Source organism: Phyllostomus discolor, chromosome 10 (genome assembly GCF_004126475.2).
Source record: "Phyllostomus discolor isolate MPI-MPIP mPhyDis1 chromosome 10, mPhyDis1.pri.v3, whole genome shotgun sequence".
Lineage (NCBI taxonomy): Eukaryota > Metazoa > Chordata > Mammalia > Chiroptera > Phyllostomidae > Phyllostomus > Phyllostomus discolor.
In genome coordinates this window covers 64,715,225-64,740,665 of record NC_040912.2, presented here as the reverse complement: position 1 = coordinate 64,740,665, position 25,441 = coordinate 64,715,225, and the positions used below count along the sequence as shown (strand labels likewise).

The 25,441-nt window shown below is 38.9% G+C and overlaps 1 protein-coding gene across 1 annotated transcript in view; it reads right to left on the bottom strand.

Moving 5' to 3' along the window:
• ST7 (suppression of tumorigenicity 7) overlaps positions 1–25,441 on the bottom strand; it is a 317,157-nt gene that overhangs the window by 4,958 nt on the left and 286,758 nt on the right. The window contains 3 exon segments of the mRNA XM_036010835.1: positions 2–16; positions 2,715–2,807; positions 11,834–11,984. Of these exon segments, the coding sequence (XP_035866728.1) occupies positions 2–16; positions 2,715–2,807; positions 11,834–11,984 (259 nt within the window).

The following is a 25,441-nucleotide window of genomic DNA, read 5'->3' as shown; positions in this document are numbered from 1 at the left end:
GAGACTTCATGGAAAGCTGTGGAGAAGATCATAAGGGAAACGTCAGAGCTGGAATAAATGCATTCTCAGGGAATTGATCTATATGGGATGGACTCCTTAGAGCTTTGGCTAAAGCTTGTTGCAGATGAAAAAGGCAGGGCACTTGAATGAACCAGAGTCAACATGGGAGCTGATCTTGGCTGCCTTCCCACCTCTCCCAAGTCCACGTTCAACCCTCAGCACTCCCGCTAGAAGCACGATATAGTTCATCTGGGGATGTCACACATTCATGGTCAGGGGCAGCAACACCACCTATGCCTAATATATAACTTTTCTTTCTCTAAAGCAAATACAAATAAAACAAAACTCTATTCCAATTATAAAACAAATGTTCATTGTAGAAGACCCAGAAAATCCAAATAAAGCATACTGGAAAACAATCCTGTCTCTAGATTTTCACCTTCCTGTAATTTTTAATCATTATAATGCAGCGATATTAGTTTATCTTGTATTTTTTCCTGGCACACTCTAGGTATGTTGATGGAGGAGGCCACCCAGATAGAGACATTCAGCAAGGACCTCGTATGCTGGCCTATTCGATCTCCAGGGTTGGAGATAAAGACTGTGAGGGTCATCTGGCACAACTGTAGGAGGCTCTTGATGATAAATATATTCACAACCTCCACCAAAAAATAAGTAACTGGTGCTCTTTAGAGCACCTTTTAAATTTCAAATGTTGGGTTTGGGGAAACTAAAATACTGTGGCACAAAAATGAGAAAATTGACGTCTGCCTTCCCGGAGCTCTGCGGCTGCCTGTGCCCTGGGCCTGCCAGTGAGAAAAGCAGCAGCTGCCGAGGTGCTGGTGCAGAGAAGTGGGGAAACTGCAGGGAGCAATCCTGCACTGCACCAAAATGATCTGAGTGCTCCACTTTCCTCAGGAACTCCAAGACCTTAAAGGCCTTTCCTCTACCACTCAGCTCTCATTACTTAGATTCCTCAACAGTAATCTGCTCTGCTGAAAATGGGGGTGGAGAGGGGCTGGGAGGGAGAGAGGGACAAAGCACAAATAAGCACATATACCTGAATCCAAGGAAGTCAACCTGCCAGGATTTAAACATGGGGTGGAGGCCCCATGCCTTGGGGCCACCTTGGCAACAATGGTACTTTTGGTGTACGAAATGTGGGTGGCACTTAAAACAACTGACCCGTTCCGTATCCCACCCTCAAAACCCAGTCCCACTAAGAAATTATGAGGAGAGATCAGACTTGGATCATTGCATTCAATTAAATAAATATGAGCCACACTTTTCTATTTCAGGCTTATAAGCATGTAGAGCTTCTTTTAAGAACTGTAATTTTGTTCTAATAGTGAATCTATCCCCATGGAAACTTAATTGGACTCAAATAAGACATTTTAAAACAGTACTTTTCAGAAAACTATCTATACCAGAAAACTGAAACTTTAACAAAGATCTCCATGAAAGAGAAATCAAAGGAAAGTACAGGCTCATAACAGGGACTTCTGAAATCAAATCTAACATAGTGTGAGACGCCAGACCCTTTCACAAAAAAACTTGGACAGTGAGGAACATGTCACTGTGATTTCCCAGTTCCCTAAGTAACAAAGTTCACACTGGGGCTGGCTAGCAAGGAAACAAGTGAGCTACCTCCTGCTACTTCAATTTGAGACAGTGATTTGTTTTGCACCCAGACCCCACCATGTTGGAGATTTATGACTGACTCAATAACACTGGTGTTGGACAATTTACTATGCACTCAGGGCTCCAAAGTTACACTGTTCCTCTGGGCAAAGTATTTAAATATGTTATAGCTATGAGGTATGATATAACTGGGGCTGGTAAAAAGGAAGGGGTGGCAGGAGAGTGGATGGGGAAAAGGGAATAACCTAAATTTGGAGCTTATTATCTGAAGGAGCAAAATATGTCCTCAGGCAGGACCACATGAAGAGCCTGGACATGATTCTGTGCACAGTATGATTTGATAATAACCAGTTAGCCAGAACTATCAAAACAATGTGGTACAATGTTGTACCACAGTAAACCAAATCACACTTTCCACATGTGGTGTGTGCCACCAGACTGCTAGCTTGTACAGCGCTCGAGGTTTGGGACCCCTCTTTGTGCTGTATACAGTGCTGAGGCTGCATGTGTGCTCTGCACATGGTGTATCAACATACCGCCCGCAACCCCTGAGATGCTCACGGGAAATCCCTCTGGCCAAGAGCACTGCGTCACTGCAGAGAGCACGCCTGCCCCACCCCACGACTCCACCTCTGGCAATGATGCTAGGGTCCTGGTGCTGCCCTCCCATCCGTGACTCATTTGCAGCTCCTTCTGAAGTCAGTGCTTCCCCTACAAACTCCAGTCCGTGCAGATTGCATCTAACCAGTGGAGGGCCCCACCAGCACCCTGCCTGCCGGACCAGCCCAGTCAACATCAGCCCCAAACTAGAGATCTCTGTGCTCAGGCCAACATGATGCCTCTTCATCTAAATTTCAGTCTTCTGGGGTCTTTCTCTTTGATGGATCTGAAGAGATTTGGAGGAGCAGGAAGTCAAACCCACTCACAAAACTCTCTTTAATGCATTTGCTATCAAATGAGGACAGGGTTTGGAAGAAGAGTAATAAAACACAAGAACATTATAAACAAGCATCATTCCCGACTCTCCGCATCCCCCTCACTGGCCGAAGAGAAAATATAGAGGTGAGACTTACACGGGAGCAATTCTCGGTCTGCTGTTTCTGTGCAGATCGGGTAAGGGTAAAACAGATGCCCTTTTTCTAAGGGATAAGGGATCATCCGAAAAGCTGAAAAGGAGAGACAATACATTAGAGGTTCAATATTTGTCTCCTAACTTCTTAACATCAAAAGGGCCTTTTGAGTGTTTTTATAATGGGAAATACTTCTTCAAATAATTCCCAGAAAGGATGCAAGACTTCCCCAAGCTCTGAGGCATGTGCCAGATAAACTGTCAGAGGTGCATTATGATGTATGACTCACACATTAATCTCACACTATATATTCTGGGCAAACCTCAGAAAACTGGGTGGGGATGGGGTGCAGAGGAGTAAGGAAGCCATCAATTCTAATGCCTGGGGTTTCCTCATCTACAAAATATTATCAAAATGTCATGAGCACTAATTCAATATAACTCAACTGACAGCAATAGCGCAAACCTGGATTGAAATGCTTCCCCAAGAAGCAAATGCGGACTGACTTGTTGGAGACTGTTACAGATGTGCAAATATGAAAGGCATTCTACCATGCCTATTTTGAAAATATGTCTGTGTGGATTAGAATTCCAACCAAGATGGATAGAATAAAAAAGTCTAAAAATGTATGACTTGGGAAGTACTTCTAAACTTTATGAAATTTTTAAATCTTCAATATCATGTGGGAAAAAATGTATTAGGAGAGATTGATTAACTGCATTTTGAGGTCAGGCCACCTAAATTCTGTTTCTGTGGCATCATACAACATGAGGTCTCACGCTGAATTATGGCTTTCCAATCCATCCATCCCTCCTATTATCACATGTGTTACTCTCCCTATTACAATGTCATCGGCATGTTAGTCTCACTGTTCCTATGAACACTGCTCATAGAGGCGATTTTTCTTCAATAGATGTCCTTTAACTACAGCATGCTGTAGATATAAAATATAAAAACTGAGCCCTACACTGGGAATGTTGGATATCAATCCTTGCCTTCATGTATGTCAAAGAGGGGTGGAGGCAACACAGGACCCTTTTCAGTTTTAAATGCAACATTTCAAGGAATTGTAGCTTCATCCTTAGCTGTGTGATTATCTAAGCCTTCTCAAAATGCTGTCAATGTACATATTTATCTTTTGCATACTTATTTCAAACAGGAATCAGAAACGAAGAATGTTCTCCCTCACAAGAAATGACAAAGTTCCATTGTAACCAGCATCGGTGCACATATGGTATTTATTCTGGTGTCTGAATATTATTTAAAAGTAAAAACATTATGTATGTGATTCCAGCATTCGGAATGCAGTCAATCTACACCACAGTGGTATCACTCTGGGGTTACAGCGCATTGCCACGGAGAATATAAATCACTATAAACGTGGGATTAGAGCAGAGCCAGTTTGCTGGCAGTTTGCTGAGGTAAAAATGTTATCAATTTTCCTCTTGTAACAAAAACCTCTTAAACAGAGATTAAAACGTTAGAAATACCCCAATCTTTAACTGTTCTTAAAATGAAAGGCTCACCCTAGTTCAATCAGACCTTAACTTTCATGCAAACAAAGATGACTTTTGCCTGCTACAAGCAGCCAAGAGAAGAGCTCCCCACACAGGTTGTTAACACACAAAGATCACTTGAAGGAACCACATCTTTCTCAACAGAACAAAGCTTGTAAGAGAAGGAAAAAAAGATTACAAAACCAAAAAACCCCTTTAGTGTCTTTATAGGGTACACTAAAATCTCTTAGGGGAAGTGGTGCATTTAAATTTAAAACTGCAGTGTGGAAGGACTTTAATAGCCTTCCCCATAAATGATGGCACCTATGGAAGCATCCCAAAAATGTGGAAAACCTATGTGGAAGGTTGTTATTTATTTATTTGTTTGTTTGTTTGTTTACTTATTTTTTTTGAAATCTGGATTCTCCATGTGCAACTGGGCTGCTGTAATTAAGAATCTATTCAGTTTTCAAAGTGGCTATACATTTGAGTGCCAGATTTTATTAAAAAAATTGAAGTTAGTTTGTACTTCAGGGAGCAATAGGAGTGCAGGATTTTGAGAATGTTCAACCATAGAAATCAAATGGTTAGTTGGTATTTTTTTTCAGTCAGATAATAAATGTTTTTTTACTCCAGTATTTGGCATGCACACTGAACTTTATGCATTAAGTTGGCCTTCTTCTTCTTTTAATCAGTTCTGGTCTCTTTGGAGAGAGAGGGTGGAGACATTGACTATATACAACTTAAAAACAATACACACACACACACAAAATTCTTATATTGTCCTCCCTTCCTTGATTGCAGAGATGCTTATGGCGCTTTTAAAAATTGCTTTTTCTCATGTCAGTTGTTATCTACATAGAGTTCATAAAGTAATATTAAGACTTTTGGCTTCACTAAACAAAAGCAAATCCAATTTCTGTTTGCGATTCCATCCTTCAGCCACCCTGCTGTGCAGGGTCAGCAAAGTGTGAGATAAGCAGTGGAGGCTGGGGAGAGAGGGAAAGAGGCAGTGCTTCTGCCTTTCCAGCTTCGCCTCACACCTCCTGGTCCCTTTTACTGCAAAGATGTGTGTGTTAATTGCTCCACAAGAACCTCATGGTTTTAACTGAATGTCCAGAAATTTTGCAATAACAAATGTTAACACCCTGAATTGGCAGGGCAAGTAAGAATGAAAAAGGGTTATTTGATCTATTTTATGAATTTGATCTATTTTGATCTATCTCATGAGTGATCACAAATATTCTACACATCTTTTCTGAGAACACACACATTTCCAAGCAAGGATATGCATGTTTTTCTTCAAGAACAAAACAAAGAATCTAGGCCACTCAGTGTTTGATGTTTTGTCTGTCTATGTTGTCTTTCAAAGAGGCTCTCAGAGACCTTTAATACGGATTACTCGTAACAGTGACAACTAAATTTGAATCCCAGCTCTACCTCCTCAAAATGTGAGTGTCTTCCTCATACACCAAGGATAGAAAATTAAGCCAAGCATACATGGTCCCTAAACTGATAGAGCTCATCAGGCAGGGCAGAAACCAATGATCCAATAATCATAAAAATATGTGTGAAAGTTCCCACTATCATAGCTCCTAGAAGGAGAGATCAGTGGGGCTGTGCATATCTAAAGAAGGAGGAGTAAAGGTAACAGCTAAAGGATGGGGTGAAGTTGACTAGGCTAACGACTGCATGTCTTTGGGTGGGTTATTAGTCTGCAACCAGTCTCTTCAACTGTAAAAATGAGAATACCACAGAGCTCGCAACTGTTAAAGGAAGTACACGTGAGAACAGATGTCAAGGGTGTCTAAACACAGTGCCAGGCTGCTCAATAAAAGTTAGTTTTCTCTTTACCCTCCCTTTCCACTAACCCTAAAGTTCATACTTTCTGTACTAGGGCATACTCTAGCTTACAAATAAAAATGCTGCTTGTTTGTAAACAATTAGAAGTACAAACAATAAACTAGAAAATTATTGTCAAAATACAAATTCTCACTTTTTACTGCATTGTAGGCAACTGCCATGAAGGCCCGCTGTCTTTTGTGAGGCATTTGGACATTACAGTAAAGGAAGTACAAATGCTGAAACCCTGCATTCTCATCCACATTCTTTTAGTATCTAGTTATGTGGCCTTGGGAAAATCACTTTCCCTTAGTTAGATTAAATGATGTTCCATTCTAATTCTGAAGATAAATCCTAAAGTTCTACAGCAGATTCCTAACTTGTTAGTAACCCTAACACTCTGTTCCTACTTTCATGACAGTACTGCTTACACACACCCACACACATGTGTGCGCATATGTACATATGAGGATATCCGCATATCCATATACACATGTTTCTCCCAAAGCATTTCAGTCTTATTGATCTTGGTATCCCCAACACAATGCCTGGCACAAAGAGCGACTCAATATATTTTTGTTGAGAAAAGGAATGAACAAATTAATGCACAATCAAGAAGAGCAGAATTTTTCCCTTTAAAACCTCAGGTGGATCCAAATTGTGGTCAGTCACAAAGACTGAACAGAGAAAGGAGCAAGATGGTCCCCTGGGAAGAGGGCGGGTGAGCATCATCCAGGAGACTGGCTGTTAGTAAACAGGAACCATCACCAGGGACTTCAGCTGACTATTGCTTTCTCCCAAGAAACAAAATCTTAGATGTATAGGGTGGTGGGGTGGGGGTGGAAATCTCTCCTCAGCAGTCCAAAAGGTGCCAGCCTCTTGGAGTAAAGGTTTAGTTAGAGGAAATGCCCTAAGGCCCACATCTTACAGCAAGCAGCATTTACCATTAGGTTCAAAGAGAATAAATTAGAATCAGAATTTCATCCTATGCTTCAACAATGGGCTATTTTCTCCTCTCAAAGGAAATACTCTGCCTTAGTCCTTCTAAAAAACACCACCTTCATATCTTATACATTATTTAGTGAATTCTTTGGGGGGAAAATCTCCAAAAAGAAAATAAAGTGTCTTACTTGGTCAAGTGTAAAAAAATGGAAACAAAGAAAGGCTAAGTGATATACCCCATGACATTCTAGTCTTCTGATATATAGAACAAGAAAATTAAATCTTAAACTTCACAGTGGAAGTCAGCAGACTACCCCGCTTTATAAAATAAATACAGCCAGAGCAGCCTTGAAAAGATCTATGTAGGAGGGAGATAAGGCCACATCAGTACTTTGTACAGGTAAAACAGAAGATGTGCCATTTAAAATAGGGCCCCAAAAGGCACAGTACCATTGTAAATAGGACCCAGTTCAAGTGAAATCCCGCATTCATACATTCACATTTTTATTTTTTATTACTTTTTGATTTAATCTTTATTGTATTTTTCCATTACCATTGAGTCCCCTTATTACTTCCTCCCTCTAGCAATCCCCACACTGTTGTCCACGTCCAAGAGTCCTTTTTCCCTTTTGCTCAGTCGTGTGTGTGTGTATGTGTGTGTGTGTGTGTGTGTGTGTGTGTGAGGATAACCAGAACCTACAATGTTTAAAATAAGTATAATTCAGATAAGCTGGCAGCTGTGTAATAAACTAAGAAACATATTTTTAAACCTTGTAAATTAAAGCTTTTCCTTTTTCTTGATTATCCTGACTTTGAGGAACATATTGTGTAATTTCAGGGGTTGGAACAGTGATGAATCAAACATTTTAGAAACCTTTGAAATGCTGATGTATTTGTGGTTTCAGGGCTTTTTTTTTTTTAAACCACCATATGTTTCAAACCCAAAGAATCTCTGCCATGCATCAGCTGGATCTGGGGGTTTTATCAAAAATGTGAGTTATTTCAGCTGGATTGTTGGGAAACTCACTTAGTTCCACAAGATGACTAATGCTCCAACATTTAGGAAAAAAAAAACATTAAAACAAAGCAAAATATACCTCCATCCCTACCTCTAAACAACACTTTGCTGATATTTTTTTTAATCTTCAAAAGATAAATTGACTAAAAGAACACTCATTTTTAATGTGGAAAATAGTGAAATTAAGTACTGTTACCTTCCTCCATCAATTCCCTTTCTAAATTTCAGAATGAAGGAAAAAAAATGATTTAAAGGAGAAAACCTAGAGTCTGGAGATGTCAAAAGGCTCCACCATGTGGTATACTAGAGGAAGTGCAGCATTTTGCGCTCCGGTACAGACTACAGGCATTGGGGGTGTGAGGGTTGGGGTAGGGGATGGGCACTGACGTCCAAGAGGAAGAAGAAGCAGCTCAGGTACTGCAACCACCTGAGCAACCCAGCACAACTGTACTAATGCTCACCACTGGGGGAGGGGGGTGATAGTGTTCAATATCACCAGTGTTTCAGAGTGTTCAAAAACTGGGTAAGTAAATACCACTGTAAGCAGCCAAGTCAGAATTCTAATTCAAGTCCTCTGACTGAAAATCATAAATACAGAGCTCATCATAAATACAGAGAACAGACTGGTCATTACCAAAGGTGTGGGGGTGAAATGGGTGAAGGGGGTCAGTAGGAAAAAACATCCACTTACAAAATAAATAAGTGATGGGGATATAATAATGTACAGCATGGTGACTACAGTTAATAATACTGTACTGTGTATTTGAAAGATGCTAAGAGTGCATGTTAAAGATATACAAATATCCAATCATTGCATTGCACACCTGAAACTAATACATTATAGGTCAATCATACCACACTAAAAAATAAATCAAATAAAACCTGGTGTTCTGATGCTTCCATTTGACTTTGAAAGGACACAGATCTAGAAGTAATGGCCAAAGATTACACACCAATTGTCTGAAACTGGAGTGGTAATTCTTTCATTTAAATTGCAGAACAGATGTATAGCTTTGTTTTTAAAAAGGACTGAAAGTGTTTGTAATGAAAGATTATTTTCCAAATATATGCAATATATACATACACATACCCATATATACACACATGTATGCTTGTAGAAAATATATTTGCTTGTAGAAAATTTGAAAAATACAAATATGGAGGAAAAAAGGTATCACTTATAATCCATTTAAATATGTATTTATTTCCAGTCTTTCCTTTGTTTACACATAGAGTTTCTTTGTTATAAAACTGGGCTCATTCTATATTTAAAATATTTAAGTCAGTATTCAACAATAAAAATATGGTTTCATACAGAATGATTAACTTATAAACACTAGGAAGGGAGTAAGTATACCCTAGCCTGTAAGTAGTGATGCAAGAAGCCTTCCAAGCAAATGTTTCAAAGATTATCGACCCTCTTATCCTTATTCTATTCAGGAAAGGCCTAAAGACCTGGTACAGAAGGAGGAGTGAAGAAAAAGCAAACTTGGGTTCACTCCTGGCTTTAACAGCAATGGCTGCACAACATTCAACAAGTTTCTCATCTCAGTGAATCTGCTCCTCTTTTGAGCAACTGAGACAGACACCTCTGTCCTGCCTAACTCAGAACATCCGCAGGACAGTACATGAAGTGACAGAAATACAAACACTCTGTAAAACTGCCCAGTTATACATACACTCTTTAAGATTCTTGGTATTCTGTCACAAGGCATTTAGTACTGAGTAAGCACTCTCACGGATCTCTTTTCCAAAAATTGAACAGCAGCGTAACCTCCCTGGAGTGGTTCTTGTTTATTGGTGAGAACTAAGTATACAATTTTCCTTTCCTATAGGTCTCTGGCTGCCTTGCCATACTGCTTTATGTCTAAAAATTCATCTCTTTTTTTAATTCTAATAAAGTGTTCTGCCCATGTAATATGAAATAATTACACTCCTCATTATTATTCTGCTTGATTTTGGAGCTCACTATGTCACTTTACATTTCTTAAAACAGTCCTTCCAGTTGATCCAAGGCATCTGTCCATTATTATGGGTAACTAATTTCCAAATAGAACTTCCAGTTAGTTCTCATTGGATTTGTTGATGCTTATGCCATTCTCAACACAGTATGTCTCTCACTTCTTGCCCCGCCACCAGCTGCCCACCCTTTTTGATCCTTTCTATAGGACTGCTAACTTTTTTCATCTATCAGATCCAACTGCTAAGCTTCTACACTATGTTTCCAAGATGCTGATGTATAAATATATTCTTATTTGGTAAGCCAATCTGTGTGTTTCATTTTTCCACAACCAACACTTAGGTGAAGCCTCTCATGTTCAATCTTGCTGGATTTTTCTGTTTTATTTTTTTCTCATGTTTAAATAAAAATCCCTTTTGTCTTATCTGGGAAGAATACCTTAAAGGCAATAATAATAAGCTCAAGCCAGAGAGGACTGTACATTTGCCCACACATGCCTGAGTAGAGTGTGTGGTCTTAACACACCCAAATACCAGGACCAGGACACCTGGAGTACGTTAATGAACTTACGGAGTTGGGGGTGGAGGCACTGGCCAAGTCAACATCCCTCAAGTTATAAATAGTAAATTATTTAAGTAGACCTGCTATTAATCCTCTTGAAAATTTTTTTCAAAACAACTAAATAAAAAACTTTCAATCAATTTGAGTCCCATCTCTGTCAACTTACTTTTACCCCACCCCATCTGGCTGCCCCCCCTTGCTTCCTGCAACAATTTAGATTACTGTTAGGTTAGGGAAGGACAGGAAAAGGGAAGAGCAAAAGATTATCAAAATGAAAATGGAAGCAGCTAAGATAAACAGAGTGAAAGCGGTTAAAAAGACATTCATTTGTGAGGCTAATCAGAGTGGGGATGAACTAAGAAAAAATTAATAGAAGACTCTAATATTTGTTTTATTTCCCCCAGGAAAGGGGAAGGGGGACTCATGCTACATATTTTACTTGTTTTGCTTAAATTAATGATAACAGAGTTTCAACACACATATTGTCCAATAATCTATAATCTTGCCTTTTTCCTTGATATACATTCTCCCAGTGTCCTTGCTTATAATACTGTCCTAGTTCTTCAAGGCTTGGTTCACATTCCATATGATCCATAAGGTTACACATGACTGCTCCACCTCACAGACCTCTCTGTTTTGAAGAATCACTGGGCAGCTGTTACATGTTGCTGGTTACTGTTCCCAACTAGATGAGATACTTCTCCAGGGCAGGGGGCATGTCTCACCCACCATCAGAACCTCTTCTCCTTACACCAAATGAAGAGAGCTAACATACTATAGCCATCTAATATAACCTGCTACCAAACAGTAAGGTCCAATGGCCACTGTTCTTGTTCTGAAACATAACTGCTGCTTGTTTGTGTTGCCCATCTGGCTCCAATAAAGTAGAACTGTGGCTCTTTGGCCAACTCTCCCAGAGAGACCATTTAGAAGTGATAATCAGAGCCTAGGATGAGGCCTAACCCCAGGCCAAAGATTCCTACGATGCTCGGGGGCTGTCCAGATCTCCAAAGAGGGTTTTCCATCTGCGGAATGCTCTTCTGCCGGAACAGTCCTGATGCATCCCATCCACTGTATAAACCTGCCTTGTTGAGTTGTAAAGATGGCACCACCACAGTTACACCCACCACCACTGGAACTGGATAGCCCGAGGGATTCATGATCTCTCAGTGATGAAACATCACAGAGAGGAACAGCTATTGATGTGCAGATCTTCATTATTTATCATGGACACTCAGGGTAACAACAGTCTTAGCATCTTTTCATGCTTTAAAAAATGTTTCAAAGAAAGAGAATTACTTACTGCCTTCCCACGTACAATGCAAAAGATTCAAAGCACCTTCTACCCTCTTCCAGTGTGCCAGATGAAAGAATGCATACGCTATTGCTTCACTGTCCCCTCTCTTCAGGATATGTTCTGGGGGTAGGATTAAGCTTTTCATTTCTAGTAGGTACTGAAATAAAAAAGGCAGGAGACAGAAATATTAATACATCATAATATGAAATTCAATATTGAAAATAGAAAGGCTGATTTCCCAAAATCCACCACTCATAAGCATTTTATCAAACCTGCATTTGAAGGCAATTAGTAAAATATCCAGCAATCCAAAGTTTGCTGACAAATAATTAGCCTTGTAATAGTTTAGTACAGTGAAGATCAGAGACTTTCAGGCTAAGATAGTCTAATCAAAGAAATAAATATAGACTCAAACAGCAAAAAGGAAAATTTAGATGACACAATAATTTGGTATAATTTTGTACCCAGAATGAAAATATATAAAATGGATACATAAAGGGTAGGAAGTCATATGACAAACCAACTGTGCCAGAAGAGACTTGAGATTGACAAGCACTGCCCATTATTTTTTTCTATACAGATGGATCAAGGAAAAGGACCTAGGCTGTGCACAGGGCCACCCTTCACTGCTCAGATGCTGGAGGGAAGAGGGGTAGCACCTGGAGCATAGGAAGGCCCAAAGAAGGGGAGCAGTACAGACCCCAAACTTCAATGTCCTTTTAGGTCCTTTCCCAAAGACTGGAGGATACTCAGCTTACACCTCTTCATTCCTATCTTCTACAAAGGAGGTGGGAGTACAAGGCAAGAATGAATATTTTTTCCAGAGGCTCAGAGAAGGCTGTGTCCATTTGTAGTTTTTTTGTGTTTAGAACAGAAAGGGAAACAAATCTAGGATGGTATATTTTGCAAACATTAATTTCTCTCTGTTGTCTGCTGTCCTCCCTGTGCTCTGTTACCCATGATCTCCCCTCTGCATTTGTCCCCAGCACACACACACCCCTACCCCACCACCACCAACCACCATCAAACCAATCTACGCACTTCCTTTCAAATGGTGACCAGCGGATGATGGATGTGTAATTAACATGGAACAAACACAGCAAACAAATAGTGCTATGAGATGTTCAACAATTTTAAATTCACAAAAAAAAACTGCTTTTGGATTTAACTGTCAATGGAAATTTATGAAAGAAGGTAAAGAATAGAAGAATCTTGGTATATGGAATGGAGATTATAGTATACCTATCAATGTTTCATTATCATCTCGCCAAAGGTTTAGATGCTTTGGGTCTGCTGTGTGCATTGGCCTTTGAGCTTCCTATCCTATTGGCACACAAGAGGCAGGTGGACACATTTTTGATTCAACACGTGAAACTTTCCTCACTCTGGTTCTGATATTTGAAGAAACCTCTAAGCCTCAGGCCTCAAAGCAGGAGGACTAAGGAAGTGGGAGAGCCCACACAGAAAGCTGTAGAAAACAAGGGCAGAGCCATTACACTTGGGGGATGGGTGGGAAAGGAGGCCTTGCTCAGCAGAAAGACCTCTTCCCAGGCTACTCCATGAAAGGTGTTTATTATTTTGATGGGAACTCCTCAAATATGAGTTCCAAAATAGCTTTTTGATCATATGTCTTTTTTAATTCTACAAGTTACTGCTTTCCTTCTCCATCTTGTTTTAAAACAGCACAAGGAAAAAAAATTTTTAGAAAAAAATAATGATTTTGAATTACCTGGTAATCCAACTAGCACTATATTTATAATGAATATAAGCCATAATATAAATATAAAGGTGAATTTTATGTTCAGAGATATTTGACTATCCTCTTGTGATTTTGTTACCAAAATAAAAGCCATTAGACTGCATGTTGCTACTACCCAGGATGATCTTTAAAGACCCCAAAGGCTATGAGTCATGAAAAAGATATATAACATAAAGTGCTATGAGCTGCATTAAGAGCATATTAAAGAAGGAAGACCATTTGGTTATTCTTAATAATCAAGAGAACAAAAGGAAAAATTTCTTACTTAAGAAAAGCCTTAAAATAAGGTTTTGATTTCTGAGTTCTCTAATAATTTATAGCCTCCGTGACTACCAAATAGTCCATTTTAAAAGAAGGATCATGCTGGGTGAACTTTGAAACAGTAAATGTGAAAACCACTAGCTCATGTGCACAGGTATACAGAAATCTCTTCAAGTCCCTGGTAATCAGATAATGGCTGAAAAAAAGCATAAACTACCTCCACGATTAGGAAAAGCTTTCAAAGTCATTTTATAAGCATCTATAAGAAAACTCTTCTCTTGGCCTAAGGAACCTTCAGGAATAGAGGTACCTGACAAGAAGTGAGCCTGGTAGCCACACACATCTGTTGGTAGAAGTTGAAACAAATCAGGAGGGGGTGGGGCTGAGGAAACTTGGGGATGAGAATTTTTAGAAAATTACCTACAAAGAGATATAATAAATGTGCACTGTCCAATAGGGAAGCCTCTACCACATATGGCTACTGAAACTTAAACCAATGAAAATCAAATAAAATTAAAGATTCAGTTCCTCAGTCCCACCAGGTATATTTCAAGTCCCTTAGTGCTATGTGTAGTTGATGACGACCATGCTGAACAATGCAGAGAGATTTCCATTATCACAGAAATTCTACTGGACAGCACTGCTGCCACAATGGAAGTTTCAAATCTTCAAGTAACAAACAATTCTTAACTTGAAAAAATTGTCTAGATGCACATTATAGGAATTGTAAGTGTAGTATTGCATCTACTGATTGACAATATATGATAGGGCAAAAGCTACAATAAATGTAATAAAAGAAGAATTCATTCAAAAGCATTGTGGCTACCAGGGCATTTACATATACTGGGAAAATAGTACATGTGTGTGATATGGACATTTCACTCAGCCTGCAGGCTGAATGTGGTGCATGTGGCTTCAAGGACATCGTTCACAGTCCCAAATGTGGGCTGTGATGTAATGCTCTTTTTATCCCCTAAGCTCCTTCTGATCTTCGCATATGTGTACTTCTCACACACTGCCTTTATTAGTTATCCATGTGTCCTTCCCCTCAGCTTAATCATAAGATCCTCGAGAGCATGAATCTCACTTCCCAAGAAGTCTCTCAATGAGTATCCCTAGCCTAAGAGCCTCATGAGGCTAACCAGAGCAACTCACCAAGGAAACGTAGCTGTATCCTCATCACATCCACTGTATGGCAGAAATAGGTTATGCCTATAAAGGAGATTTATACGCCTGTATGGTTCCAAACAAAATATTGGCTCTAACTAAATGACAAAGGCTAATAACAACAATGTGTTATGTTTTTTGCCAGGCTTAAAATGGCTGGCAAGATCAGTTCTCAACACATGCAACATTTAAATTAAAAAGGCATGGAACATTTCATATCTTACTTGTCAAGTGAAAAATAAACGGAAAGGGGCAGAAATCAATTAGAAAAACTGTAACAAATCAGAGAATACTCTTTGCCTGTCTATAATAACTATTTGGGGTAGTTAGTAGTTAAGCCTGCATTCTGTGCTATCTTGCCTGCTATCCTGCTTCTAACTTCCTTTCCAGATTCTCAAATCACACTGATCTTGAAGCACAGGCTTCTAAAGGTTTCAGAAGCAAATTTCCAAATCTATTAGTCAGAATCTAGTTCCTTAAGCCCAATAAAGGACCATACAGATTTAGAACATATGAAGAGGAGCTAAGTAGTGCCTACCTATGGAGGTATTTGAGCAGAGGGTGGTTTACCTGTCGGGAAAGCTCCAGGAGAAATTCAGTCTGTCAGAGGCCACCCCAGGTGACTGCCCAGATCTTTTCTGTTAAGGTCTTAAAATTCTGTAATACTTTGGGTGAAAATGATCTCAAAGTTATCCTTCATCTAGATATTAATGCTAAGGAATTGATTTATACCTAATGTTTGGATTTTCAGTACCAACAAGAGCAGAATCATATGAAAACCATTAGCAAAAATATGGGAATAAACAAAATGAGAAAGAATAGGTTAAATTACTGCACATTAAATGATAGCTATCAAATTGTTCCCCCAAAAGCAAATAGTAGAAGAATATTTATTAGCATGAGTAAGTTTTCATAATATATTACTAAATAAAATAGTATACCATACAGATTATGATTTTGGTAATAACAATGTATAGGTAGGCATTAAAAACATTAGAAGGTCTATATTGAATGTTAATGGTGGCTAAATATTTGATTTTATGGGAAATTAAGTCTTTTGTGCTTTTCCTATGCTTTCCAAGTTTTCTGCAATAAGCATTTTTATTTCCCTATCTCTTCCCCCTTCCCTCCCTCCCTCTGTCCCCCTCTCTCTTTACATATATGTGCATGTATGTATATATATGTAATACTGACCTACTTTCTAGACTTTCAATCAAAAACACAAAAAGTGAATCACAGAAAAAGGTGAAAGGGATTAGGAAGTACAAACTGCCAGTTATAAAAATAGTCATGGGGATGTAAAGTACAGCACAGGGAATGGTGTCAGGTGGGTACTAGACTTGTTGGGTAGTCACTTTCTAAAGTATGTAAATGTCTAATTGCTATGTTGTACACCTGAAACTAATACTGTATATGTCAACTATAACTGGAAAACAAAGTTTAAAATAATAAAAAAACTGAACCACACTATAAGACAAACAAATAAAGATAACCAAAGACAGACATTTTTTGTATATCTACAGTGCTTTGGTGCAACTGGAGCTGAAAGAGTATGTAAGCCAAGAAAGGATGTTTAAAGCACATCAGTAAAGAGAATAAGACATGACACATATTCTGAGTTTTAATGTTGTCTACCCCTGGGCTCATTAAGACACACACTGAAATAGGGCAAAAATACCACAAGTCACCATGGCTTGCTCAGGTCAGGCTGTCACAGGGAATGAGGTACAAAGAACTGCAGCCCCTGTCTCTCTCCCTATCTGCCCTCTGCCACATTGAACCACTGCTTGTATCTCAGCTCTAACTATGCTACTATGAGAACTAGGGTGAGTTATTTCATTTCCTTCAATCTTAGCTTGCTCATTTGTTAAAGTAAAATAAAAATAAACATCTTGCCAGTTTTGACATGTGAATTACATGGTAGAATATAAGTAAAGCATTCACACATCACCTGGCACATAAATGTTCACTAAATAGTAGCTTTTCTTCTAACAAATAAATGAAGTGTCCATGTTGCTGTAGGGTAAGTTATGTTTTTTGTTTATGTGTGTCTCACAAATAACTGAGTCTGTTTCCAGGTAAAATAGTTGAGTAGTAGCAGATCAGCTGAAGAAAACTGGGTACCAGAGGTCATTAACCAATACAGTATCAAGGAGAAAACAAAGCTGTCTTTGGTGATCTACAGTTCCACTCAGGGTCCTCTACACAAGGTAGCTGCCCCCTGCTGGTTCAATTACCTATTCATCAGTTACTTTGCTTCATTCGAAAAATATAGTGGTGTCCACAGTATATCCTGGGGAAATATATGGAAGTACCACAGTGTACTCCGAGATCACAGATATAGCAATGCCCACAGTGGATTCTAATGACACACCTATGGGAGCATCCATAGTGTGCCCCAAGTACACAGATACAGGAGCACCCACAATTCACCTCAAGGGCACAGACATGAATCAGATCAGGTCCCTAGCTTGGTGATCCCTAATCTTTGTAGGAGTGTAAGTGTGTATGTACAAAGAAATAATAAAATTCAACATGAAGACTCACTTAGTAAGAGGTACACATTTACTACTTAGGAAACAAATTTCCTAAGAACATTACCACTGAGGCTTCACAGAAAAAGGGAAATGTGAGTTAGTCTCATTAAATAAATAAGAGTACACCTATAAAGATGAGAGGAGGAGGAAGCCACTGCAAGGCTGGGCAGTGTCTAAGCATAATGTGCTTGTAATCTTGAGGTAGTTGAATTCTAACATGATAATAATGGTCAACATTGACTAAGCACTAAGACGTGTCAAACATCCTCTCAGGTACTCCTTACAACTCTGTGAGAAAGCTAGTGTTGTTATTCCTATTTCACAGATGGAAAAGTGGAGATTTGGGGAACTTACCATATTTTGTCATGTATAATACATGCTTTTTTGCATAAACTTTTGAGGGAAAAATTAAGAATGTGCCTCAGTACTACAAGGGTAATACTAATTCCATATCTGTATAAATGTTTTAAATTTTTTTATTTATGCTTATGAGTTCAAAGTGTAACTCTAGAAAGCAACAACGATATCCATATGCAAAATAAAACCCTGGAATAAGATAATCGGTTTTGTTTCTAAATATAAATAAATAAATAATTGAAGTAAACAATTTAAATGGAAGATTTTTTTCTTGAAAGTTTGGGCCAAAAACATGAATGTGCATTATACACAGGAGCGCATGTATGCATGGCAAAATATGATAAGTACCTTGCCTATAGTGGAACAAGTTGTATGTGAGGGAACCTGCACTGGAACTCAGGTTTCATGCTGTTCTTCAAGGAAGCAAAGCTGGGAAAGCAGGTTGTAAAAGGGGTCCCATAATATGCTCCAGAGTGTGACCATTCCCTGAGTTTGTGGTTTTCAAACTTTAAGACACAAAAAAATTTGTTTGAGGGGAAAAAAAAGAAACTTAAATCAAAATATGTGAACCTGATGTTAAGCAAAGCTGGGAGGGACTCAAAGGTCTGAGGAATCTTTATGTCTTCAAGGAAGACAGTTTACAAACTGCTGCAGGTGGCAACTGGGAAGTGAGTTAGAACAGTTTGTGGTTTTTAAAGAAATGGACCACCAGATGGGGAAGAAACTGAAATTAGCAAAATCCTAGAACGCTCCTGTCAGGGTCTGGGTGAGGGGGTAACAAAACCAAGGAGACAGATTTCTCTAGGACTTGGTGCCTGGCTGAATCTGAGGGTGAGAGAAGTAATCAGGGTGACTATAAAATTTCTACTTTTGGAAATTAGAATAATGTGGAATTGAGACAGGATAAGTAAGAAGCTAGGAAAATTCCTAGGCAAGTGGAATAGGAAAACAGACTGATAGCTGAAAAACAATGGCCCAGCAATTTTCAACCAGATACAAAAGGTCCCCTCCCTACAGATAACATCTTGGCCCCAGTGGTATCTCAGCTCCAGGCCCAGCAAAGCAGCAAAACCAGGTGGGCAATACCAGGACCAACTACAATGACTAATGACCCCCTACCCTGGCACTGACCAATCAGTAAAGACCACAACACTAAAAGGACACACCTGAAAAACTGATGAATATTCTGCTGAAACACCACCCCCCCCCCCAGACCTCCCCAAGATTCCCACCTGCAAGAGAGAAAGAAAAAGCTCAAGACAAAGGGCCCAGCCGCACCATTTTGTTCTTCCCTCTCTCCTTCTCCCACAGGCACACAGCTCCTAAACTCGAATACAGTGTGTTGTAGCAGCTAGTCCCAGGCTGATCCCCTGAACCTGTCCCCAAGTCCATCTTTTCTATGCCATCCAAGCGAGCAAAGGCAGCCCCCCCTAGGCTCTCTGCTGTATCTTCTTCTACCCTAATCCCTTCCCTGTTTCACTGTCCCCAGCTTCAATAAACATACTCTCATAATCACCCTGACAAATGTGAAATCTTTCCTACACAAAGTCAGAAACCCACACACTACTGCTGGCCCTAGGCAGCCCCACTCAGGGCCAGGCCCCTTGTCAATCAAGCTAAGATAAAGACCCCTGAGGAGCCTTTAGCAGTGGGAAGGTAACAAACACAGTTGGAAGTGCCTGCAAAACATCCCTGGAATAATGGCCTGAAGGCAGCTGGCTATGACAGTTTGGGAGAGAAGCTGGAGACATGGCTTACAGTGGGCTGGGCATGCTGGAAGCTGAAGAGGTGGGAGCTCATAAGATTTCTCAGGAGAGCCTCAAGCAATGGTGCTTCCCAGAGAAGCAGCCCAAGGGATGGGCAGGGCAGGAAATGATGCAGGAGTGACACAGAGGAAAGGCAGCAGGGAGCCAAAATGGCTTCCAGATAGAAAAAGTGGTTAGTGGGACCCAATGCTGAGGAGAGATGAAATAGCATGAGGTTTGAACAGGGGCCAAAGGATCTGGTGATTAAGATGTGGGTGGCCTTGGTGGTAATGACCTTTGTGGGAGCAGCTACAGTGCCTTCTGTTAAATAAAGAGACCTCTTAGAAATCTATTATTCTTGTGAAATGTGGCTAAATTCTCATTTCTGCTCTATTTTCCCTGGGTTCTATTTCCACAATACATTCCCCTACTATAATTCAAAAATAACTTTGGAATATGACTCAATTCAAAGAAACTTACGTTGAAATAATATTTCTGTAATGTACTGTTGGTACATAGTATCATAGACAATCTGTGAGGGTAATTCTGAAATTCTGCTTTCATGCTTCAAGCATTTTTAAATGTTTAAACCCACTGCATGTTTTGCACCCTAAATTGGATTAATAAGCAATTTTACATTCTGTCAATCAACTTTGTCAACATATAAAGATTGTGCTAGTGTTTGCATGAAATAGAGTTTCCATCACTCTAACAAGGTCCTGTGGATACTCATTAGCACATACAATTACAGGAAATTCAAGATTCTAGATTAACACTAGATGAGCATTTTTTTAAAGCAATTTTAATGGGAATATATTGCTGTCAAAACATTCTATATTCTTTCCTCAGTTTTCTTATGACTTTCTACACTCCTAGACTTACAACTTAAAAACAAAATTTATTAGGGGGTCTTCACTTTAACATTCTGTCAAGTCCAGGCTTCCCTGTTGATAAAACTAGCTTCAGAAAAATGGCAAGTCCCCTTCCCCAAGCACTACAGGGAAGGGGACTCCTGTAGTCCACTGCACCTCCTGTTCCGTACAGGGTGGGCCCAGGGAGAAGAGCCCATGGTTTAACGGCGCTGGGATTTTAGGCAAGATGGAGATGAAAGCTTTCCCTCATTGGTGCTGGAGACTTTTCTTGATTTTTCTCCTTCAACAGCTGTACCTACAACACTCAGGCATCCTAGGCAACTGCCCTCTGCTGCTTCTCAGAATGGGTGTGGGGCTACCTGTTCTATGGGTGGGACCTCGAAAGCTTGGGATTGGCCTATAGTAGTGCTGATGGCTCCTGTTGTTTTCTAAACTTAATGCAGAGGTGCCTTGGGGTTTCTGGGCTACCTGCTTTCTCAACCCAGTTTCAGCCAGACCAGTTCTACTTTTACTTACTTTGTTCATTAAGGTTTCATATAAGATTATATTAGGAGGAAAAATGTTTATTTCTCTAACAAATAGTAATAAAGCATTATTGTTCAGTGGCTTTTGTTTCTGTGGCATGCTATTTTGTCTCTCCTCATCACTGGATCCCACTGACCACTTTTCCTACTTGGGGCAACGTTGGCTCCCTGCTACCTTCTCTCTGTGTCACTCCTGCATCTCTGAGCATTCTTCTCCTGCATCCCTGGATGGCTATGCTAAAACAATATAGCATGGGGAAAAGTAAGTTTACAGTTGTCAGTATGTGAAACAGCTTATCCTGCATTAATATTATTATATTATGTTCCATATGAACAACTGTAAACCTACCTTTGTCTCACCCTGTATAAGCCAGAGGTTGGAAATGGATAACTTTAATCAGCCACAAAAAAGGACTTACCAAATACAAACTGAGAATTCCTGATGACAACTGCTGTCAGAACATGTTAGAGACTCCCCTCAAATCTGCAGGCCTGAAAGGGCCTTGTGAGTACTCAAGGCCAACAGCATAACAGTGCCACTGTTACACTCTCTGAGTGACCTTATCAGACTTGGGTGCCCCAAGAAATACCAATTAATTCATGTTTCTAATTAGCCTCTATGTGTAGAAATAGAGCTGAAGGTGTAAGGGAAGATGAAGGGGCCAACATGATTTGAGAAACTACTATGTACTGGATGAATTACACAATGTAATTCCACTTCCTTTTCATTAACCCTATGAAGCCTTTATTTTTATCCCCATTTTATTGAAAAGGAAGTTGGCAAGGAGCTAAACAACTCCTCCTTCCCACAGTTCCCTCTGGTGCATAGACAGGAAGTAGTGGGACTCCTCACATACTTCAGAACCTTTTCAGTAACACTTCACAGGTCTGCCTTGCCTTTATCTTGCTACCTCTTGCTCCATCATTATAATTAGTATGTTTTTCCATAATAGGTAGTCTACATAATTTGCTTACTAGTAGTAGCTAAAAAAAATACAAACTAAAAGAACAGAATTCAATTTGTAACTAATCAAAGCATAAATGCATTTTATTTTTCTTCTTTTCTCTTTTTTAAATACTTATTTTCTATCAAATTTACTGAGGTGATATTAATAAAAATTATATAAGTTTCAGGTATACAATCCTACAGTACATCACCTGCATATTGTTCTGTATGTTCACCAACCAAAGTCAAGTCTCTTTCCATCACCATTTATCCTCCTTTTACTCTTTTCCATCTCCTCCACCCACCCTTCCCTTCGGCAATCACCATACTATTGTCTATATTCTAGTCTTTATCTTCTTTGCTTAATACCTTCACCCTTCTTGCACAGCCCCCAACACTCACCCCTATGACAGCTATCAGTCTGTTCTCTGTATCCAAGAGTCTGTCTCCACTTCGTTAGTTCATTTTGTTCATTTGGTTCCATATATAGTGAAATCTTGTGGTTCTTGCTTTTCTCTGACTGACTTATTTCACTTAGCATAATGTCTTGGGGTTCATACATACTCTTGCAAAGGGAAAGTTTTTCTACTTTTTTATGGCCAAGTAGTATTTCATTGTGTAAATGTGCGGCTTGCTTTTTTTTTTTTATTGTTTTTCATTGCTTGCTTTCATATCCACTCATCTACTGATGGACACTTGGGCTGCTTCCAAATCCTGGCTACTGTAAATAGTGCTTCAGTGAATGTAGGGTGCACATATTCTTTCCAATTAGTGTTTCAGTTTCTTTGAATAAATTTACAGAAGTGGAGGCAGTTCCATTTCTAATATTTTGAGGGAACTCCATACTGCTTTCCACAGTGGCTACACCCATCTGATGATAGCCATTCTGAGGTGTGAGGTGATATTTCATTATGGTTTTAATTTGCATTTTAATTGTATTTGCAATGTCACTGATGATTAGTAACATTGAATATCCCTTCATAGGTCTATTGGCCATCTGTATGTCCTCTTTGGAGAAGCATCTATTCAGGTCCTTTGCCTACTTTGTAATTGGACTGTTTGTTTTTGCAGTGACGAGTTTTATAAATTCCCTGTAAATTTTGGATATTAAGCCTTTATCAGATGTATAGGCAAATATGATCTCTCATTCAGGGGTTTGTCTTCTTGTTTTGTTGATGGTTTCCTCTGCCATGCAAAAACTTTTTAGTTTGATATAGTTCCGTTTGTTTTTTGTTTGTTTGTTTGTTTCCCTTGACCAAGATATAGATCAGAAAAAACATTGCTATAAGAAATGTCCATGATTTTACTGTCTATGTTTTCTTCTAAGATTTTTATGGTTTCTAGTCTGACATTGAGGTCTTACATCAATTTTGACTTTATTCATGTGTATGGTGTAAGAAGGTGGTCTAGTTTCACTTTTTTGCACATATTTATCCAACTTTCCCAACACCATTTATTGAATATAATATCTTTACCTCATTGTATGTTTTTGCCTCCTTTGTCAAAAAAGTAACAGAATATAAAGGTGCAGGTTTATTTTGGGGCATTCTATTCTATTCCATTGATCTATGTGCCTCTTTTATAGTAATCTAAATAGCCAGTACCATGCTATTTAGATTACAATGGCCTTGTAGTATAGTTTGATACCAGGTAGTGTGATTTCTCCAACTTTGTTCTTCTTTCTCAAGATTGCTGTTGCTATTCAAGACATTTTGTGGTTCCATATAAATTTTTGGAATATTTGCTCTAGTCTGTGAAATACAGTAGTGGTATCTTGATATGAATTGTACTGAATCTATAGATTCCTTTGAGGAGTATGGACATTTTAATGGTGTTAATTCTTCCTATTTATTCACATGGTTTATGTTTCCATGTATTTGCATCTTCTTCAATTTCTTTCTTCAGTGTCATAATTTCCACAGTTCAGGTCATTTGTATCACTGGTTAAATTTATTCCTATATATTTTTTTTCTTTTTGAAGCAATTGTGAATGCAACTGTTTTCTCAGTTTCCCTTTCTGATAGTTCATTATAGGTGTATAAAAATGCATTGTAGCCCTGGCCATTGTAGCTCAATTGGTTGAAGCACTGCTCCATAAGCCAAAAGGTCATGGGTTTGATTCTTGGTCAGGGCACAAAGCTAGGCTGCAGGTTTAGTCCAAGTGGGGGTGCAACTGATCAATGTTTCTCTCTTAGATCACTGTCTGTCTGTCTCTATCCCTTCCCCCCTCTCTAAAAGCAATGAAAAAAATGTCCTCTGGTGAGGATAAAAAATTTTTTAAATGCAACTGATTTCTGGTTATTTATATTGTATCCTGCTACTTTACTGAATTTATTTATCAGTTATAGTAGCTTTTTGGTGAAATCTTTAGGGTTCTCTAATACAGTAGCTTGTCATCTATAAATAATGAGTTTTACTTCTTTCTTTACAATTTGGATGCCTTCCAAGTCTTCTTCTTGTCTGACTGCTGTGGGTAGGACTTCTAGTACTATGTTGAATAACAGTGGGGAAAGTGGATATCCCTGACTTGTTCCTGATCTTAAGGGAAATGCTTGTAGTTTTTGCCCATTGATTATGATGCTGGCTGTGGGTTTGTCATACATGGCTTTTTATTGCGTAGAGTTATAGTCCCTCTATTCCCATTTTGCTGAGAGTTTTATCAAATTCATGCTGTATTTTTACAAATGCTTTTTCTACATCTATTGATATGATCATGTGGTTTTTATTCTTCATTTTGTTTGTGTTGTGTACCACATTTATTGATTGTGAAATTGTACCAACCTCGCATCTGTGAAATAAATCCCACTTGATCATAGTATATGATCTTTTTAATATATTCCTAGACCCAGCCTTGTAATATGTTGTTGAGAATTTAAACATCTATGTTGTTGAGAATCTATGTTCATCAGGGATATTGGCCTTTAATTTCCTTTCTGTGTATTGTCTTTATCTGGCTTTGAAATTAGGATAATGCTGGCCTCACAAAATGATGTTGGGTGTATTCCCTGCTCTTGAATTTTTTGGAATAGTTGAGAAAGATAAGTGTTAATTCTTTTTTGAATGTTTGGTAAAGTTCAGCTGTAAAGCCATTTCATCCAGAAATTTTGTTTATTGGGATTTTTTTAAAATTATAGCTTCAATTGCATTAGTTGTAATACATTTATTCAGATTATCTGATTCTTTCTGATTCAGTTTTGGAAGATTATTTGTTTCTAGGAATGTATCCATCTCTTCCATATTGTCCAATTTGTTGGCATGTAGTTAGTTGTGATATTTTATTACAATCTCTTGTATTTCTGTGGTGTCAGTTGTTACTTCTCTCTTTCATTTCTGATTTTATTTATTTGGATCCTCTGTCTCTTTTTGATGATGGACCTGGTTAAAGGTTTGTCAGTCTTCTTTATGTATTCAAAGAACCAGCTCTTGGTTTACTTGATTTTGTATTG